The following is a 12,445-nucleotide window of genomic DNA, read 5'->3' as shown; positions in this document are numbered from 1 at the left end:
AAGTACACAAAGCAGCCTCCATAGCTCCCCCAACTCCTTATTTCAATGCTGTGGGGCCCAAGGCTGTTAAAGAGTCATTAGGTCAGGAAAGATAGGCTATCTTTCCCTACAGGCACTGGAGAAGGGACACCACAACTCCTGTGACCTTGCCAAACTGAGGCAAAGGTGTACCTGGTTGCTTTTGGTAAATTCTAGGGTTTAAGGTTTCTTTGCTCTAAGATGGAGCTTTGTCCATACTTAGGGTGTGTGTTGAAAGTGAAGGCAGAACTGCCCCATAAACAATTGGTTTTCTTAAAACTCTCCCTTGTGCCAGGCTGATTAGTTTGCAAACAAGACGAGTCTTTGCTACTTACAAGAGTATGACCTAGTACAAGAGATTGTATTTGTGTATTTTATTGTAGTTAATCTAAGAAATAGTGTGATTCCTTCTCAGTCTCATCCAGAAGTGAAATTCACATATTCTTATTAAAAAGAAAACAGGAAATATAATAAAAGGAGAAAAGTTAGGGAGAAAATTTGGACCTTCTTCTGGAGTGAGTGCAAAAGAGAGCCTGATATGATCAGTTATGAAGAAAATACATCTTAGGAGTGCAATGTAAAAGCAACTTGAGCTTCTTTTCAGGGTTGGTAACTGCTGAAATAATCTTATTGCATAGGCACTGCTGCCAGGAGTGTTTCTGCCCCCAAGGCAGCATTTCTGGCATGAGGAAGTTACCAGAATCCCACTGAGCTTTATCGCATTGATGCCAAAGAGTTCTGTTACTGTAATCAACATAGCCATGACTAGCATTCATCCTTTAGAGCTGGCTTTTGTGCTCAGTCTAGAGCCTCAGCTCAGAGGTTCAGGTAGTTCTGGCTGTTGGTCAGGGAGCCTTTGTTGGGGACAGAAGGGCATGTAGTGTGGGTAGATCAGAGAGGGGCACTGGGTTCAGGAGTGTGTGGTCCACCCTCAGCGCAGGAGCTGCTTTTTCCCTCCCTGCAGTCAGTGGACAGAAGGAGGAAGTAAGGGATTAGAAGAGGAGTTTTCACTGCTGAGTCGGAGAGTTCAACAGCTCAAAAGTATCATCCACAACCTGCCAGAGGCAGTTTTCAAGTGGGAAGTCATTGTCCACCAGGTTGACCAAGTAGTAGTTGTCATGGATGTATTGGATGATCATGCGAGAGGGTGACTCCTCTTCATAGAGCTTGGCCCATTGCTCGATCCACAGTGCAAAGGCCTCATCCTGCCAAGGGGGGAAAAAAAAGGGTTTGTAGTGGTGTCATGCACGTTAGAGAGCTGCATTTTCCTACTACCTCATTTAGGACAACCAGTGTCACACATGCCTAGCCAGCCTGCGGCCTGTTTCTTCTCAGTAAAAATTGCAAGAGCTGAGCAAGGAGCCTCGTGCTTTGCTTTCCAGTCGGTGGGAAGTGCCCTGAGCACAACTGTTCGGAGCTGAAAGGAGGTACGTTTGCAGCAAAATGGCTCAATACTGCCCCTGTGCGTGTAAGAGGGGAGGGAGAGCTACCGCCCAGAGCTCTGGGGGCCAGTGCAGTGACAGTGGAGGCTCCCAAGCCTCCTGTTACTGGGCACTTGGTGTCTGTGAAGAGCTCTTGCGGGAGCAAAGTTCTCCTTACACTGAGGGAGCAGGAGGAGCAACATCTGGACCTCTGCAAGCTAATATCACAACAGTGCTCAATTGCGAGAAGTGCCACAGACTAAAAACAAAACAGACTGAATTTCCAGGGCACCACAGCAATGTATCCAGCAGGAGGAAGGACTCACCTTCCAGGAGAGGAAGCTTACAGGATCCACTACAGTGGGCTGGATGATCTCTCTGCCTGGGAAGATGCCCCAGGTGACAGCATTGGGTTGCAGATCTGGAGCATTGGTGATATTCTGGCCCTGCCAGAGGAAGGAAAACCTTTCTGAAGCAACTGCTGGAGGAGGGATTCAGTGAGTTGGAACAAGTGCATTTACCCTCTCCTTTTTACGAGATCAGACAGCTGCTGCACATCACAGCTGACTTGCTTCACTTTCCCTTACCTTCATGTCCCACTTTATTCATAGTGATACCTGAATCTTTGATATTTGCCTCTCTCCCAAGGTGGTGAAAGGAAAGTGTCCTGTCAACAACAGCCTACCTTGACATTGACAATGTGGTAGTTCACTCGCAACTCATACTTCTTCAGCACTTTGAGCAGTGCCGTGACGATCTCACTGGAGGTGAAGAACTCTAGGTATGCCTACAGGGAGGGATGGGGAAGGAGAAAGAGAATTAGAGCCTTAACTCGTGGCAGGGCTGGGACAAATACAGGCAACCAAGACAACAGTTGTAGAGTCTGGGCTGCTTGGAAACCAGGCAGCCTAAGACTTTTATGTCCATTTCCAGAAACATGTACTACAGAGGAGGCTTGAGCAAAGGGCAGAGCGAATTAGTAAAAAATAATAATAAAAAAAAATAATTGGTGAGAGCAGAGGTAACAGCCCAGGAGCAGCCAGCTCAGGAAAGCTACAAGCTTCCTGTTTTGCACCCACGTAAACAGACAGGCTGGAATAAGCTCCAGACACCGTAACCACAACTGCTGTGCCTGGGAAGCAGCCTGTGCCAGAGTAGAGTGCTTGGAAGAGGCCTGAGCCTGACTTCTATTCTACATGGTACCCTATGAACAGCAGTGTCCTGCCAAGGCAGCCCAGTCTGGTGGGAGCAGAAGTCAGAGGTCTCAGCTGGGCTCTCCCAAGCAGCCTACCATTCCCTGTCCTCATCTTTCCTCCCTGTGTGCTTATACAACCTAATTCTGTACTTGCTCCATCTCCTGCTGCTCTGTGCTTGGCTGCTCTCAACAACTGCTCCCCCTCCGCCCATTTCCTGGCTATTGTGCGAGATGATGGATTTCCCCTCACCTCGGGGGAATTTTCTCCTTTGAAAACATAACTGCATTTGCCATCTGCTGGTCTCGTGGCTTTAGCGGTTTGGATCCCTTTTGAACAAGGCTGCTTTGTCTCCTAGTATGAGCCACTTGCTTGACATTTACCTTGATGGGAGATTCCTATCACAGCCATTAGTGGCAAGGCTCGAGGGTCTGAAAATGCATGACAGTAGTAGGCAGGCATGGCAGATAAAACTGCTTGCAGGCCAGAGAAGGAACCTGGCAGCTGTCTGAACAGCACAGCAGTAGTGCTGTGGGCTGGGAGCAATTGGTGGAGAACTCTGCCTTAGAGAAGGGCAGATAGAGGAATTCTTAAATCTTCAGCTATTACCATGAGAAGCTGGGTGGGAGAGATACTACCTCATTGATTCCCATTTTATGAAAAACATAGGTGCTTCCTGCATCACTGAATGGGATCAGATGCAGTGGGCAGGCACGTGTTTGCATCTAAAACTTCATAGCCCTCCTTTAGAAAGAAGTTACCAATAATTACTTGCTGAGAGTAAAACCAAGAAACTTTATAGATGTTCAACAGACGTTTAGAGGTGGGGGAAAACAGCTATGAAGTAAGCCAGAGATGACATAGTCTGTCTCTTAAGACACCAAAGTAGCTTTGCCTCATCTGACCAAGACGGCATTAAGATAAGGAGCAGGCAGAAAGATTATCTGGGTGAAAGTCTATGACCTTCTTACCTAACAGAGACCAAACTGGGTCATAACTCTTTGCTGCCTAGCCCAGAGTAGCACAGTACCTTTTGGAAAACATAACCCCCACTGGGCCCCCAGCCTACAATGGGGTCTGTGGATGGTTTGCCATTGATGTTTGGCTGGGAGTTGATGGTCAGGATTCCTCGTCTGTTAACCTTCTCCAGCTGCTCCTTCAGAAGGTTGGTTTCAGTAGCAAGAGGGTCATCGTTCCAAGGCATACACGTAACCTACCATGAGGAGAAAGGATGGCTCACAATGGATATAACAACCCTTTGGTTACCATCTGGATGTTGAAGGAACTCAGAAGTGCCCTAATGGTCTCAAATACACCTATTTCAGGAGAGAATTCCCAGGTTTGGTTCAAGGGGCAGGATATCCTCGAGTCTAAGAATGACTGCTGAAGTCTGTCGGTATTGGTCCTGTCATACTGCAGCAGCTTTCCTTTTATGTGGAGCCCTAGCTTTGGCTGCTGGATTCCCTTCAGGCACTATCTCAGCAAGTCCTTTTGGATAGGGAAGTGCCAATTCTTGTTTAGAAGAACAATGTGGTACCAGGAACAAGAGGAAATACATGCTATTGCCTGTGCACACTGCCCATCCCTTCCCGGGCCATCACTCACCTTGTGCCCGTTCCTGTTGGGTTCTCCGGTGATGTAACACGTGAACACCTCGAAGACACTTTCCTCACCAGTCAGCTCTTCTCCCCACATCTTCAGGAGCTCCTCCCGGGGAGACTTGCTCTTCAGGTAGAAGAGGTAATAGTCCTTCAGTTCCCCAAAGGCTGGAGAGGAGGAGTTGCCCCTGTAGGGGGAGCAGACACAGGATTAACAGGCCACTGAGGAAGATGAACTGATTTGGTGATGCAGGAAGACAGCCACCCAGGAGGAGAAGTATCCAACAAAATCCATCTAGAGACCAAAAGCCTCAACATCTTGGTGCCATTCTCCTCAGCTCATTCAAATCCAAGCAACTGGGGACCGCTTTGTTAAGAAGCCACCTGTTCTGTCAAGCCTAAAGTGTGCCCAGACCACCCACTAACAACAGAGACTAACTGTGGAGCAGGCTTTCACACCACACCTCTTCCTCACTGCCATTGCAGGCTGACAGCTTACCATCGGCCGTTGGGGAAATCGTCCCATTCTTGAGTTCGATAGATGTAACTCTTTGGCCTAGAGGCCCAGAAGATTGGCCGAACATCTTCAACTCTTCTCTTGGGGTGAGCGCTGACTGCCCAGGGTAGAGGCCGCCTGCATGGGAGAAGCAGACATTAACACAGTTCCTCTGCTGACTTTCCACTAGAGGCTGGAAGCCCTTCCCTTGGAGAACTTTGCCTCTGGGGAAAGCACGTAACAGGGGCTGAGAAGAGTTCTATTTGTCAAGAAGTAGGACAGAAAACTCTTCTTCCTTTATGGAAAATCTTTTCCCACTCAGTTCCGTCACAGGATGCTCAGCAGGTGTCTATTAAATGGTTAAGTACTGGACTGACACCTGAAACCGATGACTGTGAGGGAAAAGCACTGTGTGAAGCTATTTTTAACAAGAAGAAAAAACAGCTATTCATTTTCCTTCACTTCCTCTTGTTTATGCTGACGCCTGTGGACTCGGAGAGAAGTCCACATTCCCTTTTTCAGTTGCAGAGAACCCTAGAAATCCACAGCGGGAGCTTACATGGCACCAGGCCTGCAAGAGGGGTTGTGACAGACCTCAAAAATCATGTTTCTTCCAAGTGGCAGTTCTAAGAGTTTAGGTTTTTAAAATTCCAGAACAGGCTACTTTAAAGCCACTTGACTAAAACAAATTCCTCCTTCAGCTGCCCCCTCTATTCCTCCCAGCTTTTGTCAGACACCTGCAGGAAGGGTGAACTTCTAAATGCAGAAAGGTGCTAAAAAGAAAAAAAGGAGGCCGCAGAGGAGAGGTGCTAAGCCATCCATTGCTTGAGCCTTCAATAGATGGGATGGGTGTATGTGAAAGAGGAACTAACAGAAGCCAGCATAGTCTGCTCACCTGGGGTCCTCCTTCCATATGCCCAGGCGCTTAAGGACTTCGGTAGTAGCCACTTCCCGATTGAGGGTGTAAAAATGGAGCCCATGCACCATGCCACTGTCCAACAGCTCCCGGCACATGGACACTGCCAGCTCCACCCCATAGTTCCGGATAGCTGCATCATTGTCCTTGATGGGTTCAATCACATCTTTGATTTCTTGAGGCACTTCCAGCTTGGAGAGCTTCACCAGTTGGCGCAGGGAGTGGTAACCCTGGATGAGGATGCAGGGGATTTTCATTTTTCCAAGGCCCTTTTTTGACATCCCAGTAACACAGGTACTTGATCTCAATTCTGTGGCAGGAGATTTAGAATCGGGGCTCCAGGATTCTACTCCTAGGCCCCATCTCTAGGATGGTAACGCAGTCCTGGTCACGTCACTTTAGGTGATTTCTTCCCATTTCTTTACTCATTGCCTGAACCCAACATGCTGACAGTGATGTCTAACACCTTAGGACTGGTAGATCATTGTCCTTTATATCTCTTTTTGCCATATGGGCACAGAAAACCTTTTAAGCTTATTATTACATGCCTAAGAGTTTAATTTGGCAAACCACCTACAGATTTACCACATTTAGCACCCTCAATTCCCAGAAATTTTGTGGAGGATATTTACAGACCTCTCTCAGGCCCTGACCTACAAACACCTAATATCCTGGATCCTTATTCCCTCCCTGAACCAGAATTATTGGATTTCACCTGTATGGGGAAGATGCCAGGAATAATGGGGCAGGTGATGCCAATGGCTTGACAGTCCTTCATGAACTTGAGAAAGGTTTCTGATCGGAAGAAAAGCTGCGTAATGATGAAGTCTGCCCCAGCAAAGACTTTCTCCTTCAGGTGCCTCAGGTCTGCCTCATAGCTCTCTGCTTCAGGATGACCTTTGGGGTAGCCTTTGGGGAAGAGGGGAGAAAAAAAGTGAAACCCTGGTGGTCAGGACAACACACTAGAAATTAGAAAATTGCCAATCTGAATGTACTGTCACTTACAGCCCATGTCCAGAGAGGGACTGCTGAGGTGATTTCCCTATCGCAGACCTTACCCCACACTCTGCAATGAAAGACATTTACCTGCCACGCAGATGTCAAAGTAATCATCAAATTCATTGCGAATGTGCTTAACCAGGTCAACAGCATAGTTGAAACCATCTACTTCTTCCTCCCATTCTTCACCGACAGGATCTGAAAAGAGAACAAATCCACAGCTCTCTCCAACTGTTTGCTGGACTCAGATCTGCTAGTTCTGTAAAAACCTCCTGCTATCAAAAGGAAGACAAAGATGAAACCCCTAAGTTTGCAGTTTTACCCATGGACTGCTTTTGTCTACCCTTGAGTTGGAGGGACTGCTAACAGAGATCTAGTGAAATGCAGTCTCAACATCTGATTCCTGCAGTGGAAGGAGCCTCTAAATCTTATTTCTCCATTTTTACCCTGGAATTGAACACAATAGCAATACAGCCTCAGCCCTACACATCGATAGGACAAAAGGGTTCACCTCCACGCAATGCCATGATGTTCTTCAACCCGAGCCGCTTGGCCTTCTGCAAATGCCCTGTGATGTCATCCTTGGTCTGATTGCAGCATGTCATGTGCAGGATGGTCTCCAGGCCACAGTAGTTGACTGCAGTGTTGGCAATTATCATGGAAGAGGTTTCCTTGTCAGATCCTGGGTCCCCTGCAGGGTGCCACGTCACATCAATGAAGAGTGGACCGCCTGCTCCCATGCGGTCAAACCTGTGGATTTTAGAGCTGCGTTAGCCTACTCCCCTCTCTATGCCTGGGATATCTTGCTCACTGCTGGAATGCCAGCAACAGGCAGAGAGAGCTTGGATGACAGCAGCAGGAGAGACCAAGAAAAGTGTTGAACTAGGAGTTTAGCAAGTAGCCAATGTAAATAAGGAAAGTCATTCTTTAAGGCTGTATGAGGAAGAGCTTACAATCTCTTTGAAGAAAAGGCAACTTAAGTGTTCTCTGTAGAATAAACTTCCTCCCAGCATGCTCTATTAGACTGATACGTCTTCTGATAGACAGCAATGCAAGTCCCATTCCTTTTGAGATGGGAGACTATGCTGCAACCCCCTGTTCCCAGCTTTAATTGTAGAGGCCACAAATATGAAAAGATGGACCAGATCTCTGTTGTGTTCCCAAGTGTGCCTAACAGAGACAATGGCTCCCCTAATTTGTCTCTCTCCTGCTCTGGGTTGGAACAGGCCCTTCTGTATAAAGTAAGCCTGGCACTGGCATACAGCAGTTACAAAAAGAGTTATGAAACTCCCTCTTCTCCTCTAGGTGAGTACATGGTGGCTCCTGGGGCTCCCCACTGGGCTCCAGGATAACTTTTAGCTCTGCTGAGAACTATCACCTTTCATTTAGCATGTAGGTGGGGACACCTGTCTCAGAGGCTAAAACTGTAATCCTCAGTAATACAGAGGTACAAACCATAGTGGCTGGATGATTCTGAAAGCAAGTGGGAGTCTCTGTTCCACTGACTTTGGCACACTATCAAGTAATATTTTCTGCTTTTAATAGGTACTTTTCTGGTCTATTGTCCCCCAGCACTCTGCCTCAGCCCCAGAGCATGACAGTGGGGTTGCTCCATCTTCACAGAGCATGGGAGAGGGGAAACAGTCTGACCCCCTCAGTAACCCCACTATGACACTTAACTCTTCAGGCCCTCCAAGGAAGACAAGTTACCTGGTGTCCATTACCCTCCTCAGCAGGAAAGCACAGCCCCATTACCTGCTTCGTCACCTGGAAGGGGAGACAGAGCATGGGGCAGAGCCTGCCTCATTAGCTATTTCCCAGCCCTCCACCAAAGACACTTCATCTCTCCCCTCTCCCACCCTGTAGCCCTCACCTGGAGATGAGATTGACAGCAGCATTGGCTGTGCGTGGAGGGAAGAACTCCAAGGAGAACCACTTGTCTCCAGAGTCCTGCCGTCGGCGCATCTTCTCCCGCAGTCGCTCATGACGGTCAGCATCGAGGACAGGGGTGGAGCAGCGTGAGCTGTCCTTGGAGCTCTCGCTCCCACTACTGCTGCCACCATCAGACTTGGAACTGGAACTGGCACTGCAGGTATGCTGGGTCTCATTGACCATGGTGAGCTCTCTGGAGGAGGGGAACAGAAGGAGCACAGTGGGTACAAGACGGGACGCAGATCTCAGCAAGATTAAACATTAATCATCATCTAGCAGTCCCTTTTGCCAGCCCTCGCTATAAACTGTAGTGGGGGATCTGGTGAAAACACAATAAAAAGCATGTGTTTAGATAGTGCTGAGAGAAATAACACAGCAGATGGCTTCATGCCACTTTGATGCAGCTCTTCTGTGCCTGCTGGGTCAAATCTGGCGCTCAGAAGAGTCAGGTCAACGTCACTTTTGCCCTGACTACAACTTAGCAAGCCATGATACCCACGTGCATGAGGTGAGGGCCTCTTTGATCTTGTGGCCTTGGGCTGGACATGCCAGCAGATATTTTTTTTTTTCTACAGCAGCAGCTGCTTCTTGGACTCCATCCATCTTCAGAGTTTCCATTCTATTCCCAAAACACAGTGCTTCTTTACAGCGTAGGCAGGAGAGCAAGCTAATAGGGCAGGTATACAAGAATGCACAAACGATTCCTATGTCAGAAAAAAAAGTGAAGAATCCCCTTTGATCAGGCCATCCCCACAAATACCATCCTTTGTTTTGTCTTTGCTGGCATCAGGCAGTTGCATTTCTAAGCATTAGTCTTCTTCCACAAGACACACCATTTCCACAGAAAACCGTCCCCTGTGCCAATACCACTGCCCATACTTGGCTCTTTCCTTTACCAGATACACCGTTCATGTTCCTTTCCTTACCAATTGCAGCTGCTTGGAAACAAGGTCAGCAGAGACCATCCCCTTCTCCCTGCCTTGCAACATGATCAGCTGTGCTTGCTTGGCTTCACAGAAAGGAAAACAGCACTGCAAGTCAGTGGTACAAGTGGGCCTGGGATGCCCAACTCCACTTAGCTCCCAAAAGTGTTTCACCCTATGCCTTTAAAATTAGGCAGTCATTACAGATAAGTAGAGAAGAGCTACCGTAAAATTTGGATCTGTATTATTTGTTTAGGTACCTGCCAAAACTTAAAATTGTCACTGTGAAGCAGCAGGTTGTCTGAGCATTAGGTAACATTGGAGCTTGTTTTGGAGGAAATGGTTGCACAAGCTAGTGCACACTTTGTCCTTATCATGAGCTCTGTGGGTTTAGGTCATCCAAGAAGACTTTGAACTTATCTTCTACTGTTTACACAGAGTTGCCCATCAAGCAAAATCCTTTGGGAGAAAGTCTGCTTTTACCACCTGGGACCTCTCCAGCTGGCAGGATATATGAGAAAGGAGCACAGGCCTTCTGCTGCCAAGAGGAACTGGGAGTCTTAAATCTCTTGTGTACCAACATAGTGGGCCATGTCAATAGGTCTTTGCTGCTGATTTTTGCCAAGTGAAGCAAAAGCAACCAGGTGCACAGTAACAGCCCTGACCAAGCTCTCTCAAAGGACTTTGCCTGACATCCACATGGCACTAATCTGGGAGAATTATCCAAAGCATATGATCAAGCTAGTGGCGCAAAATCACGTGCAGGCAACTCCCAGTATCTCACTTGTAGCAAGCATGCCACAGCACCGTAGGCAAATCAAAGGACCTCTGTTTTCCCACTTGAGATTTAACAGCCATCACAAGGGAAGGGTTCACATATTAATGTCTCTATAGGATGAGACTTGCTGTTGAGGAAAGGTCCTTATCTTACTGGCAATCTAGAACCACAAAGACAGGAGAAAGGCCCCACATAAATTTTGTCTACAAGCAGCATTTGGAACCGTTTCCCTACCATCAGATGCATCACAGATCTGGCAGAAGCTTGCAGTTATAGCAAACAGAAAAAAGATTTTCTAAACAACAAAAACAGTTGCAAAATATGGCAATCTTAAACACCCATCAGCTCTGTTGAGTCAGCGCTCCTGCTCCTCTGTCTCTGCCACCCTGCAGAGCTCACAGCAAAGGTCTGTGGCCCAGCACATTGATGCTGATCAGCGTGGATGTGCCTGCTGTGTTTATGTGATGGTGATGGTGACTCTTTGCTTCGCTGCAGGGTATTTTTACTGCTTCCAGGCCTGAGCTGACACCCGTGCACGCAGTGTGGAGCTCTGCATCCTCCTAAGCTTAGTTTTACCACCCAAACTAAAGTCGGCTGCACAGACATGGAGGTCAGACGGGGCAGGCATGCCTGCAAGGGGCTCGTGCTGCCCTGGGCCATGGCCCCGGCTGACAGCCCTCCGGGGCAGACAAGGGGCCCGCGGCTGCACCTACTGCCCGGCCAGCTGATGGGGCAGCGGCACGGCCGCGGAAGGGCCGTGGGGGGAGCCCGGTAGCCCCGCGGGCTGCCGCGGGGTCCCTGCACGGCAGCCGGGCTCAGGACCAGGCAGGGATCAAGCTGCAGCCCGATCCCTCCTTCACCTCAGCTGAACCCGCTGGCAGCGCGGCTCGGCCCGAAGCAGCCGGTGTGCAAACCGGGCCGCGGGGCAGTGGCAACCCGACCCGGCATCGCGGCCCGGGCCGCCGCGGGGACCACCCCCAGGCGGTGGGGGCAGGGATCGGGCCCCCCCTCCCGGGGCCCCGCTCACCTCCCGGCGGTGCTGGGCGCGGCGCGGCGCGCCTCGCCCCATCCCGCGGCGCTTTAAGGCCGGCCCGGGCGGGGCGGGTCACGTGGTGCCCTCCGCCTGCCCTTCTCCGACATGGCGCTGCGACTTCAGCTGCCCCGCGCGCCGCCTCACGTTGCGTCGGCGGGGGCGAGGCCACGCAGCGGCCGCCGTGGGGTCACGCGCGGCGCGGCGGGTGGGGCCGGGAAGGGGCGGTGGCGGCGGAAGATGGCGGGGTGCGGGTCCGGGCTGTGCTGCTGCTGCTGCCCGCGCTGCTGCGGCGAGCGGGAGAGCCGCACCCCCGAGGAGCTGGTACGGCCGCGGCCCCGCGCTCCCCCGCCGACCCCGGGCTTCTGCCTGCTGGCGGCGCCCCGACACCGGGCCTCGGCCCGGCCCCGCCGCCGCGCCGGCTCTGGGGAGCGCCTGAGGGCGGGCGGCTCTCGGGGGCGTTGGGCGTTGCTATGGCGCTGGGCTGGGTGCCTCCGCCCCGGGTGCTGGCGCCTCGGTCCGCGCTCGGCCCGGCGCCTCAGGGCGCGGTACCTCAGCCCGGCGCCTCAGGGCGCGGTACCTCAGCCCGCGCTCGGCCCGGTGCTTCGGGGCGCAGTACCTCAACCCGCGCTCGGCCCGGCGCCTCAGGGTGCGATACCTCAGGGCTCGGTACCTCAGCCTGGGCTCGACCCGGCGCCTCAGGGCGCGGTACCTCAGCCAACACTCGGTCCAGCGCCTCAGCCCGTTCCCGCTCTATTGTCTCGCGTTGGGCCTAGTACCTCAGCTGCTACTGCCAATGCTTCGGCCCCCACTGTCACGATACCCCAGATAACGTTTGTTTTGGCTGGGCCTGGTATCCCAGCACCTGTGGTTGGTGCCTCAGCCTGTGCTGCTGCTCTTCTCGGGTACAGCACCCCTTGCAGCCATTAGAGGGGAGTGGCTCTGGCAGGGGTTCTCTCCAGCTGCCCCGCATAGGGGAATGCTGTCTGTGCAAGTTTCTTGTCTTGTCTTTCCCTGTAACCTGTTGCTGTGAAGGAAGCTGGGATGTGGGTTTAGTACTCTGCTTTACTGTGCTGTGGGGAGCTCCCATATAGAAGGAATGTAGTTTATTCTTGCTGAGGGACAAGCTTTAAGGTGAGAC

General features: G+C 50.8%; 2 protein-coding genes across 11 annotated transcripts in view; one reads left to right on the top strand and one right to left on the bottom strand.

Annotated features, from left to right (window-relative positions):
• Window positions 1-377: 377 nt before the first annotated feature.
• On the bottom strand, window positions 378-11,435 carry MTHFR (methylenetetrahydrofolate reductase). 3 transcript variants are annotated; one of them, XM_087755426.1, is made up of 12 exons: window positions 11,302-11,435; window positions 8,515-8,766; window positions 7,153-7,391; window positions 6,729-6,839; window positions 6,358-6,551; window positions 5,622-5,872; window positions 4,730-4,864; window positions 4,238-4,418; window positions 3,663-3,845; window positions 2,125-2,226; window positions 1,766-1,885; window positions 378-1,223 (listed from the first exon to the last, which is right to left on the bottom strand). In XM_087755426.1, the coding sequence occupies exons 2-12, from the start codon at window positions 8,754-8,756 to the stop codon at window positions 1,026-1,028; spliced, it is 1,956 nt and encodes a 651-aa protein (XP_087611552.1). In that variant the 5' UTR covers window positions 8,757-8,766; window positions 11,302-11,435; the 3' UTR covers window positions 378-1,025. The 3 variants fall into 3 exon arrangements, with proteins under 3 accessions (XP_087611552.1, XP_087611551.1, XP_087611553.1); XM_087755425.1 differs by lacking the exon at window positions 11,302-11,435 and adding an exon at window positions 9,073-9,235; XM_087755427.1 differs by lacking the exon at window positions 11,302-11,435 and adding an exon at window positions 8,352-8,408 and having other exon boundaries at window positions 8,515-8,645.
• The window catches only part of CLCN6 (Cl-/H+ antiporter 6), a 72,256-nt gene continuing 71,118 nt past the window's right edge, over window positions 11,308-12,445 (top strand). For all 8 annotated transcript variants that reach the window (XR_015704316.1, XR_015704313.1, XR_015704315.1 and 5 more), the window contains exon 1: window positions 11,308-11,628. Coding sequence is in view for 2 of the 8 variants with exons in the window: in XM_087755423.1 (XP_087611549.1) it covers window positions 11,413-11,628 (216 nt within the window). In the remaining 6 variants the exon portion in view is untranslated. The remainder of the gene's footprint in view (window positions 11,629-12,445) is intronic.

The sequence above is a fragment of the Nipponia nippon genome, unplaced genomic scaffold (assembly GCF_047370975.1).
Source record: "Nipponia nippon isolate SJK-2023a ecotype South Korea unplaced genomic scaffold, ASM4737097v1 scaffold_19, whole genome shotgun sequence".
NCBI lineage: Eukaryota > Metazoa > Chordata > Aves > Pelecaniformes > Threskiornithidae > Nipponia > Nipponia nippon.
This window is presented reverse-complemented; position numbering and strand designations above follow the sequence as displayed.